The sequence below is a fragment of the Vidua chalybeata genome, chromosome 1, assembly GCF_026979565.1.
Source record: "Vidua chalybeata isolate OUT-0048 chromosome 1, bVidCha1 merged haplotype, whole genome shotgun sequence".
In the NCBI taxonomy this organism is placed as follows: domain Eukaryota; kingdom Metazoa; phylum Chordata; class Aves; order Passeriformes; family Viduidae; genus Vidua; species Vidua chalybeata.
In genome coordinates this window covers 65,959,491-65,971,189 of record NC_071530.1, presented here as the reverse complement: position 1 = coordinate 65,971,189, position 11,699 = coordinate 65,959,491, and the positions used below count along the sequence as shown (strand labels likewise).

Sequence of the window (11,699 nt, the reverse complement as noted above, 5' to 3'; positions counted from 1 at the left end):
TGCATCCTCCTGCTACTCTTCAGTGTCCTTACAGCTGCTGTTTGATTCTAGGCTCTCAGCACACTCAGCTGAAGCAGCCATGACTTTTGGAAGATGAAGCCATAACCTCTGTGAGCAGCTGTGCTTTAGTCTGGTAAAACTAGTTTTGTATCTTGGCAACAGAGTTTTCAGCAGGTTCTGGTGCCACTAGTGTGGTGATATACTCTGATGGCCCCAGCAGTGTCATTAACTAAAACAGGCTTTAACATACTAGCCTGAATAATCTGATCCTATCACTATTCTATTGCCTGGATGAGCCAGGTCCTAAATTTGAGACTTTCACTATTTGAGCAGGAACCTGAGGTTCTGGCTGTAGGAGTGTGATAAGGCTTGAACTGCCCTGTTGCTTCTTTTTGTGATCCAGAGCTCACACTGGTGAATGTAAAAGGATGCCTTGTGCTGTGTGGTTCCCACTCCTAAGTTCCAAGGTGAGCCTTCCAGTAATTCCCACATAAATGCCTATATTCCTTGCTTTTATTCCCCACAATCTGACTCAACATGATGGTGCAACCTGGGCTATTGAGGTGCTTGATGTGAAGCAGACCTGAGAATCGAGATGAGCTGCCTGCACTGTGGCTGTTCCTGTGCAGTGAATTCTGCAAAGTCACAGAAACAGCGCGGAGAACTTGCACCCTCAGGGCACATGTCATCTCCTTTGGGATGGATATTGTCCTATTTACCCTCTCATTCATCTGCATCTCCAAGCAATTTGCTGCCCAGAGGGAAGGTTTGAAATAGGAAGAGGATGAGATGGGGATGTCTCTGGTTTAAGGTGTTTTTTTTTCCCAAACTTATGAGAGTAGTGGTTGGGTTTTGTTTGTTTGTTTGTTTGTTTTCTGTCTGAGGTTTTGGATGGATTCATTGCTGTCTTAAATTCAAGTTAAGCATTTAAGCTTTATCAGCACTGTGAAGTAGTTGTTTAATAACACTTGTTTTTCTACATTTCCTCACCCTTCATGTGTGTTGGCACAAGGCTCTCTTGGTGTCTCCTCTAACTGTAAAAAGTTAGGAATACTTTTCATCCAAGTATCTTTGCTAGATAACTTAGAGTGCATTTCTGTATCTTATTGTTGCATTTCTGCATAACCTATAACTATAAAGCTTGGAAGGTGACTGTTAAGAACTTCAGAGAGCATGGATAAAGGAAAAAATCAGGGTTCCTTACTTAGTAAAAATTGCCATGAGGTTGTATGCACTTACACTTGGTTTTAACTGTTTTATTGGAAAAGTCTGAACCCCAGAAGGATGTTTTAATGATAGGTATGGAGAGCAGACAGGGATGTCACACTGCTTAAATACCTTCTACACCTGCATTCATCTATCCCTTCATATGAAAGACTTTAGCATTTGAGAGGCTCAGTGTGTTCCGGCTTGATAACCTGTGAACTGCCTAAGGTGAAGACTTTGGACTTTACTAATGGTCTTTCCATCTGTAGGCAGTAGAAGGGTTTTGAGAGCACATCTGGGACAGAAATTACATTTTCGGACTTTGGACAGCCCATCTCATACCATTTCCTGCACTGCTGGGTCAAATAAATATGTTTGACCTTAAACCTTCTGTAGGTCTGAAGTCCATTTGGTTTCTGCAACAGATGTGTAATTGGGTTATCCTAAAATTACCTTTTGGAAGGTAGGTAGATGACCTTGGCAGGTTTCCTTTGCCCTTCCCACTTCATGCTTTTTAAAGTGCTATTAATTCAAATATTTATTTTATTTTCTTCCTTTCAGTACAAATATATATAGTTCAATTTTCAACCTGTTCAATTTCCTTGACACTTCTGAGCCAGAACAACAAAGATGTAGGTGCTGAGGTGCAAAAACTACACCAATACCCAGAAAAAGAAATGGGAAATAGAAAAGTTCTGGTTAAGGACAATTGCTTTATGCATTTTAAGCTCTAAATAGGATTTAATATTAAACTGACTGTAACCCCTGCTCTTTATGCAGCATCTCTTTCAGGGGATGATGCTGGGCCAAGTGCTTGTTTACCTGCACATTCTGTGCCAGTGCAGTGGCCCATCCAAGGGCTTACATCCTACCTCATGTCAAGGCTGTGTAAAGCCAGAAAAAAATGATGTCCTTTTTTCTGGAAATGGGCAGAGGAGCTGTGTGTGTTTACCCTGGCCCGGGGACAGCCCACCCTACTATTGGTAACGTGTGCTGAGGTTAGCTGGAGCACACAGGGACAGGTGCTGCTTCTGCAGGCAGTAGAACTGTGTCTAAGAGTAATGCACTGGAAAAGAGACATGTTTCTGGGAACAGCTGAGAGCTATTGTGTATTTTCAATCTGAAAGAAATTTTATTTTTGAGATCCTGAGATATATTTTTGAGATTTCGATTTCTCCATTGTCTCTCCCCTGTTTTCAACCATCACCTTCCAACTGAAAACAATCTGATAATCAAACAAGGACTTGACGGGCAAGTACAAGCTTTGAACAAACGAGATCTCTACTTCAATATTAACTTTGTTCAAAAGCCCACAATTTTATAGGTAGAGGGGCAAGAAAACTGCATGGAAGCTTTACACCAATACCAATAGTGAAGGTGTTGTATTAAGTAATGGAGATTGTTTTTGAATCTGATGTGAATGCCCTAAAATGCTTCTGAAAAAGCTGGAGAACAAAAGCAGTCTCAAGTAACCAGTTACCAGCCCAATTTGATGCCTTAAGGAGAAGTGGAGACAGTCTGATAGTAAAATTTGTTTATTTACAGTATTATGTATTACAGGAAAATCAGTTTAAAAAGTCAATGTTTCTCTTTCTTCAAAGTTACAACATTTTGAAGATGTTAAGACATATCTGAAGAATTTTAAACATACCCAATTCCAGCCTTCCTGGCTGATCTGGATCTGGTTTTTTCTCTTTTTTTTTTTTTTTTTTTTTTTTTTTTTTTTTTTAATTTTTTTTCCCCAGCCCTTTGAATTTCAAGTAAGGCATTTATTTATTTCCTTTTCTTTTGAATGAGGTTTCAACAGAACAAAGGACAATATTCGTGGGTTTGATTGCCGTAGTAAACCTTAGCACAGCTGACGCTTTCCACCTTGGTAGTCAAATGCACGCTTTGCCATCAAAAGATTATGGACTCCACTCGGCCTAAAATCCATGCTGGGCCACACAACCCTTGTGTTGCCTGCCTTAGATGAATGGTCCAGCTCATTGCCTTGTTCACTGTCTTGTCAACTCTTTCAGATTCCTCTGCTTCCAGTATTAAGCTGATTTCTACAGAGCTCTGAAGCTCTGCCTGTACTCAGGGCTGTGTAAAACACTTTCAGTCAAACCCACTAATTTCTTACATCTTGGGATTTTTACACTATCAATCAGAAATACCTGTAAAGATTCTGGAAGGGCCAGTGAGAAATAGTATATGCATACAGTGTCTAGGATTTGTGAATGCAGGGTTCTTGGAGTTTTTTGTTTGGGTTTTTTCTTTTGGGTTGCTGCTTTCCCCCTTATTGAGTGTTATATAAAACAAAACACTGACTTTCAGTAAGTAAGGTTTTGTGGCCGTCTTCATGAAGAGGGGAGCAAATGTCAACATGCACCAGTTAGATCTAGGTTGGCATAAAAGTGTTTGAATATTGCAGTTATTTTGGTTACCTGGTTCACAACAATGAAGTTCAGCAGTCAGGCTGCTAAGAGGTACTGCTTCTGCTGTAGCATTCTGGGAATTTGTTTTCTGCTGGAGCAGAAAAGTTTTGTCTATGTTGCACTGGAGCTGGAACTGGCTGGAGACAGATGGCATTCAATGGGACTTTCAAGCACACAGTCAAGCAGAACTCTGACACAAGACACCCTTCTTCATGCCATTTTTTCCTCTTGCTTTTGCTGGACAATCCCATCTGTTCTTCTTTCCCTGCTGTACTACTTCCTCAGACTCTTTCCATCCTATCCATGAGCCCTCATGGCGGTGGTCTCTCAGGCTGCTCCTGATGAGGCTGGCTGCCCTGTGTCCATACTGCTCCCTGGGATAGACCTTCCTCCTGCCTTTATGCCTACAGTCTCCAAGAACCCCTGATGGCAGATCATCTAAATGGGGATATCTGGAGGGGATAATTGACCCTCTAGAGGTGGAGAAGAACTGGACAGCAGGATTTGGGACAGTCTCCCCTACATGTATGCCCTCTCTGGCTGCTCGGGCCCTCTGTGCTGGCTAGGTGTGTGTTTTGTCTTCCTCCTGCCCCAGGACTCTGAAAGGTGACAGGAGTGAGAGGAGGTATTTCCTTTACCGAACTGCTTCAGTCCAAGGGACTTGCTGGGCTGGAGTGACTCCAAAAGTTGTTTTTGTTGAGAGAGTTTTATACATGAGAATGGAAGATATCAGAACTACTTCACTGTGGTGGAAAAAGTCCGTGTCTATTCTTAGTCGAGGAAATAAAGTGGGCTAAATGAGAAAAGGGTGAGAGCAGACCCATGAAGTTTACTCTGGGTATTCTTCACTTCTAACCATTTAAGTGGGGGTAAATGCAGTGAACTGAAGCAACAAAGATGGTGATGGACTGTTGGGAGAGAGACACCTTTGTAACTGCAGACAACAGATATCTCCTTACTTCCCCTCTAGTGGCTTGTGTCTTAGTCCTATCTGTTTCTCCAGCCAGAGACCAGTCTGTGTAAGGTCTACCTGCCACAGAAATTCCTGTATAACCTGCTTGGCTCATTGTTGAAGTCACTTCTCAAATCTTCTGCATTTTCCAGTCTATTAATATGTGGCATGACAGTTTGCTTTGAGTTAGCAGTGTTTGTTTAGGATTAACTTTACATGCATTTATCTTCCTTAAGTTGGTATGACCCTATTTCTTTCAAAATCCATTTACCTAGAACTCTTATTAATTTAGCACATCCAAAGTGACTTGTTTTGCTCTGTGTTCAGAATACCATTCTGGGCAGTGCCAGGGGCTACCAGCCCAGCCCCCTGAAACAGAAAGCTCCCAGCAGCCTTCCTGGCATTTGAATCAGGTTGCACTTGTGGAAAACAAGTGAGCGTGGTGCATAACTGCCTGCAAACTACGGCATGGTGACGTGGGCTCTGCCCTCTGTCATGTCCTTCCCCAGGGCTCCCACAGGATCAAAGGGTACCTTACTAGGGGACCATATTTTGGGGAACTGCTGAGACAAAGAAAAGAAGGGTATGATGATGAAAAAGGTACAATTCTCACCTTTCCTGCCACCCTTCCTTTATTTTCCTGGCCTTAGCTGCAGTTTAGCTGGATGTACCGGGTGCACTGTGAAGCCTTGCCTCTAGATCTCTCTCATGCACAGAAGTGCTCACCATGTTAGTCTGAATAGAGTCCTAACCTTTTGAAGGCATTGATGGATTTATCCATCAAGTGTTTCATAAGGCGTTTTTGTGTCAGCATTAGAGATCAGAAAGGTTTTCTTTTTCATATGAGAAAGATGTTGGCTTTCTTTGTTCTGATGGTGATCTTTGACAAGACAAGTAATTCTATTCATTTTGTTAAAACCTAAATAGCAGTACATTAATAAGTGTCTGGTATAAAGAACTGATAAATGTAATCAAATAGGTTTTAAGCTAAAGCTTGTAATTCAGTCTTTTTTCTTCTTTTTCTCTTTAGAAAAAAAAAATCACAGGAAACACTATACTTATTGTGCCTTCTTATTATTCTGCAATCCATTGGCAGCAGCAAAGTAGTCCTTATGGAAACCATTCTTGATTTCTGTTGTGACAGGGGTTTCCTTTACAGCTGTTCTTGAAGGTGCTTTCCGGTATGTCTGTAAAAGCAAAATCCAAAATAAACATTTGGATTCATTTAGTGCCCGCCAAAGCACTACTTATGGTTAACTGTAAATGGAGCTTGTCTGCTGCTTGTTGATGCAGATGTATATATTTGCTTCAGACTGCATTAGTGGTATAGTAGCCTTTTCACTGCTGTGGGTGATGTTACTTTACGATTCTTACTGTAATACTTCTCAATGTCAAAAGAGATTTCAAGCCTTGTACACTAAAAGCTTTATGCATACAGGCAGGCTAGAGCACTCTGCTAAAAGATGTTGATGTAAACAAGGAAAAGACAGAGCTCTAATTTCTTTTTTTTCCCTGAGGAGGCGAAAGACTCAAATTTGCCCACCAAAGCAAATTCAGACCTCCTACATACTGAATGCAGTACCTGATCTGCTATTCAAGTGCAGAAGAGTCGAGCTGCAACGAGGAGGTCATCACTACTGAGTAACTCTCTCTCAGACAGACTATATCTGTTATTCTTAAGTGATGTATATATTTTAACACTAACAAATTTTAAGCACTGATGATCATTCTAAATCTGAGTCCACTCAGACTGCTATCCAAAAAGACCTGTTTTCCCCATCCTTGTCAGAGAGCTCTCAGAAGACTGCTTACCTTAATGTAGAAGTTGATGAAGAGGATGACCAGTGTGGCCATGTAGGAGGACTGGAACATGAGGCAGCCAAATGGGAATCCACATGGCTTCACAGCTGCGCTGAGTGTGTGCACAATAGTGAGCAGAAACTGGATCTGTGGAGGGACAATAATGCAGGTATATTTGCTGAGAAAGGGTCAGTGCTAGCTAAATCAGACACAGCAATGTCCACTAGTCCTGCTCCCTGAAAGTTTGAGTACTCTTGAAAAGTATCCCATTATAACCTCTGAATGTATTGTGAGTGTTAAGTTAAAATGGTGCTCTTGTGAAATTAAATAAAAGCCTAAGGGGTCAGAGGTTTCTTAAAGTAAGTTTATAGGCCTAATTGACAAAAGGGAAGCTTTTTTTTTCCTCTCAGATTTAGTAGATTTTGTTCTATCTTCCAGTCCTTGTGACAGGTAGAGTTGTTGTCTCTGTTACCAGGCAGGAACTGGAGGAAACTCTGAAGATTCCTTGCAATTTCTGGCTTTAAATTTGGCTTTAAATTTAAAATTCCCGGCTTTAGAAGTCTGAACAGAAAATGCGAAACTCGAGTCCAAGGAGTTCAGATAGGCTATCACTTGCATTAATAGAGTTAAGGAGGGAACAAAGGAAGCAAAAATGAGACAGGGAAGGAATTGCAGAGTAATTTGTCTGTATTTAGAACTGAGAGCCACAGCCCACACTGGTGCACCTCATTCTCCTCAGCCAGATAAGTGTGCCCTCAAACCAGTGTACTGAGGTGCATTTCCAAAAAGGCAGTGTGTTTCACCTGCAGGGATGGTCTCAGCTCAGAGAAGCAGCTTTTGCTAAGCAAATTTCTACACAGGCATTTTAAAACTCACTGCAAACATCTGAATTTCCAAATAATATGAACAGGGCCTAAGAGAAAAAAGTAAAAGGAATTTTATTTCATATCAAACCTCATATCATGTTGATAGAAACTTTTGATGTGGTTCAGCTCCTCAGGAACAGCAACAGATGGAATGGACTTTTAGAAGTCAATCAATTTCTGTATTGCCTGGAGTTTATTTACATAATTTTGAATTTTGTAGTTGTACTACTGTGTTCTGGGTTAACCTGGCTTGGCTGCCAGCTGCCTACCCAGCAGCTCTCTCCCTTCTCCTCAGTAGAATAGGGGGAGAAAATAAGATAAAAAGAATTTGTGGATTGAGATAAAGGTAGAGAGGGTAATTGATAAAACTTACCTATTACTGTTATAAACAAAGTAGACTTGACTTGAGGAAGATTAGTTTCAAGTACTGCCAATTAATAACACAGAAGGATAGCAAGAAATAAAATTAAAACCACTTTCCTCTAAACTCCTGTTTCTTCTCAGGTTGAATTTCACTTTTGACTCCTCTACTTCCTTCCATGTGGTGCAGGGGGATGTGGTTTGTAGTCAGCCCATATTGCTTTGGCTTTGCTGCTCCTTTCTCCTCATACTCTCTTCCTGCTTCATTGTGGGGTCCCTCCCACAGGAGAGAGTTCCGATGTGGGTATTTCCCATGAGCTGTAGTTCTTCACAAATTGCCCCAGCATGGGTCCCTTTCACATGGTCTAGTCCTTCAGGAACAGGCTTGTCCTATGTGCATCCCCAAGGGGTCACAGATTCTGCCAGCAAACCTGCGCCAGGATGGGCTCCTCTCTCCAGGGGTCCACAGGAACCTATTTCCCCACTGGCTGCATCTTCCCTCAGGGCAGACATGTCCATTGCTGCAGCATGAGGTCCTCCATGGGCTGCAGGTGGATCTCTGCTCCCCTTTGGACCTCCATGGGCTGCAGGTGGATCTCTGCTCCCCTTTGGACCTCCATGGGCTGCAGGGGAACAGCTTCACCAGTATCTTCACCACAGGCTGCAGGGGAATTTTTGGTGCTAATTCCCTCCTTCTGTTCTGACCTGGGTACTTGCCGGGCTGTTTCTCTCACGTTTCCTGTTTTCTCTCTCAGCTGCTGTGCTATGTTTTTCACCCTTAAATAAATATGGTATCACAGAGGTGCTCCCAGCTTCGCTGATGGGCTCAGCTTTGGCCAGCAGGGGAGGTCTGCCTTGGAGCTGGCTCTGTCAGACATTTTTTGTGACTTTGAAATCATTTTTTCCACAATTAAGGCGTAGTCATTTTCTATGCAATGGTTCAAAACTAACAGAATTTTGTGGACTAAAGAATTTCTACTGTTTGTTTTCTACAGCAAACACTTCTGAGCATAATTTCCTTCATTAAATTTTATCAAACTGCACTTGTGACTTATCCTGTATGATAGTTTAGTTATACTTCAATTCTAACTGGCTTAATTGTGTAAATAACAATGTTTACCTATAGTTCATTTAGTCCTCACTCACATTTTGAAGGATTTCTGGTAGTTAAAAATGAGAGTAAAACAGATACATACCAGTTGTGCCTGAGTGAGGTATTTCTTCCACCAGAGATATTTGTGCATGGAAGGGATGACTGACAGTCCATAGTAAGAATACATAAGCACATGGATAAAGCTATTCAAAGTGGGTCCAAAGAAGCCTATAAAAATCCATTAGGGAAAAAAAATTAAATACCAATTTCTAAAAAGTGAGAGAGGATATTATTGCTTGTTGTATTGCTCCTATATGGAATCTGTTGCATATAGTTAGTACTCCTTTCATGCTTATTCCTTGCTAAAGACATTCCTGATGTGTAGAGGTGCTCTCCCAGGGACAACTGAAAAACCAAATGATACTTCTAGAGGGTTGTTCTCATGCTGAATTTTGTATTTTTATCTGATATTTTTATTTTCCTCCACTTTTTCCTATTCTGTAGTTTACAGGTTATTTTTTTCCCTCTCCTAAAATTATTCTTGTTATGAGTCTTTCTATTATTCCTGTAAGCTTTAAACACTGCTGTGGATGACTTTGCTGCTAGTATGCAGATTAGGACCCTGGGAGACACCTGTAGTCCTGCTGTCTGATGCAGTAGCAAGTGCTTTACTCTGAATTAAACCAGTCTTTTGTGCCTGTGTTTGATCACTGCTTTTGTTTTCTTTATTGGCTCTTCTGCTAGATGCACATTTTACAGAATTTCATCCCAGATGATACCTTGCTGCTCTTATTTGTTACATTTAGTGAATACTAGTTCTAGAGAAAATTAATCATCCTCTGTACTTTGCAGACTGGAGAAGCAGCAGCACTACGCTCTGCTGTGTGCTTGTGTGTTTGATGGCAGTGCTACAACTACAAGATGGGCTCACCAGTTGCTCTGATTTTGCCACTGATTAATTACTTAGCTACTGATTTAATTACTGTAGTGCAGTGCTAGTGTAAAATGTGGGGACCACACATTAGAAAGCTCAAACCCCATTGATTTGTTTACACCTCTAGAAATAGTTCCTAATTACTATGAAATCTCTGTTCCCTGCTTCTATCTCTAACAGTGATTTACTTTGATTTTGTGCTGTCTGCAGTAAGTGCCAACAAATGTGAATTCTGTTTTTAGCTCTGAAAAAGACCTGCAGCAAGTTTCTTTACAAAATATTACAACGGGCTAAAGTGACTCACTCTAATAAGTTGTAAGAAAACTGGGGTTTTTCTCAACTTTGAAAGCAGTCACACAGGAAGCCTCTAGCTGTGTGAAGCCCTGGAAAATGTGCCTGCTGTGAGACAGCTGAAGTAGCTCTCTGCTGTTTGGACTTCTTATACAAATGCCAAGTGACCAGCCTGTGGCATCATAGATCCCTTCCTAACAGGGAAGATGACAACAGTTACTATAATCTTCTGAGGATGTAGTTTCATATGAAACAGAAGAAACTCAAACTGGTATTTTAATTAGCGACTATGTAAGTAAAGTATCTTGCTAAAGCAGAGATTGATGTATATAAGAGTTGAGCCTGTAAAAGGGCCATTGATTTAATTTGTTGTGATTGCTAAAGGCTTTACCAGGGTCATGACTTCTTCCTGCATCTACTTTTGGAGTAGGTCTTGTATGTGCTGGTTCCTCTGTGCTACTCAGTACTGTGGTGCTTAAAAGTGGTTTGAAGAGAAGTAAATACATGAGTCTGTGGCACCTAAGTGAAAAATCTAGAGCCTAACGCTCAGGTGGTTTTGGCCTGAACTTTTAACCATGCTTTTAACTTTTCTGTGTTCTGCAGGTGGTCTGAAAGGCTCTGAACCCTAAAGGTGCCCTCATATTGCACAGTGACACAATTTCTTTGCATGGTGATGTGATTCCTCCCCAGCTGCAGCTGACTTATGCCTGGGGTGATGAAGCAAACAAAGACTTACTCTGCCCACAAGGTATCCAGTTCAGAACACACCACCAAATGTTAAACATAGTGGCATGGTGATACACGTGAAGGAAGGTGATCTGGCTGCTTTTCTTTCTCAGTACAAAGAAGATAGTGTCCATGAATTCAATTACTTTGGAAAAATAATACCACCACAGCACCTTGGCTACCTGTACAAGCAAGAACAAAGGAGGGGGAGATCAATATCTGTCCATACAATTGCTTAAATAATACTGTACTTCTTCACTCACTAGGCACATAACTTCCCAGAAAGCATTAATATGCTATTAAAGGAAAAGCACAAGCTCTGTCTTCAATTTTATTTTGCTTTTCAATGAAGCAGTTTTGTAAAAAAAAATATATATTTTAAGAAATTGTATAAATATATAATTATCAAAATATAATTTAAGAAATACAAACTTTGAGGAAGGGTTTTTTAATTGTTTTGTTGGGTTTTTTCCCCAAAGGTGCAGTTTTGTGGGTGGGCTTTTGCTTCATTTTGGGGTTGTTTGTTCAGTTTTTTTAAGGGTGCTACCATTCTTTTCACACTGAACAGATTTTGCTGCCACATTCTTATTTTGAAAAAAATCTAAATTTGATACTCAATACAATGAAATCTATCCTCCTCTAGAGTAGAGATATTTTATCAGAGCTCAGGATATGTCTTAGGACAGTTAAAGGCAGTTAAAACAGAAAGGATGCTGAGGGCTGAGCTGCTTTTGTCTCTCACCCGGATATCGGCCTCCCCTGCACTGTGGAGGTTCTGGCACTGCAAGTTGTAGCCGCCTTCCCACGTGGCAAGGATGAGCTGGAACAGAAAACAGAGGAATTACATTCATGAACGGATGGAATGGTTTTTCCCCCTGCAGTTGTTCTGTCCTCAGTGGTGGGTATCCGCTCCTTCCATGAACTGATGCCCTTGAGCCAGATAACTTGCTAACATCTTGTATTTTGAAAGGGGAAAACATTAGTTAAGCTGGAGATATGAAATTATGCATTTCTTCTCTAGCTTTAGAGCCTTCAAGGCACCCATTAAAAT

General features: G+C 41.1%; 1 protein-coding gene across 7 annotated transcripts in view; it reads right to left on the bottom strand.

Moving 5' to 3' along the window:
- Positions 1 to 2,725: 2,725 nt before the first annotated feature.
- ELOVL2 (ELOVL fatty acid elongase 2) overlaps positions 2,726 to 11,699 on the bottom strand; it is a 52,356-nt gene continuing 43,382 nt past the window's right edge. For all 7 annotated transcript variants that reach the window (XM_053961703.1, XM_053961706.1, XM_053961728.1 and 4 more), the window contains 5 exons: positions 11,391 to 11,468; positions 10,659 to 10,830; positions 8,801 to 8,925; positions 6,391 to 6,525; positions 2,726 to 5,765 (listed from right to left, as the gene is read on the bottom strand). In XM_053961703.1, the coding sequence (XP_053817678.1) occupies positions 5,637 to 5,765; positions 6,391 to 6,525; positions 8,801 to 8,925; positions 10,659 to 10,830; positions 11,391 to 11,468 (639 nt within the window). In that variant the 3' untranslated portion in view covers positions 2,726 to 5,636. The remainder of the gene's footprint in view (positions 5,766 to 6,390; positions 6,526 to 8,800; positions 8,926 to 10,658; positions 10,831 to 11,390; positions 11,469 to 11,699) is intronic.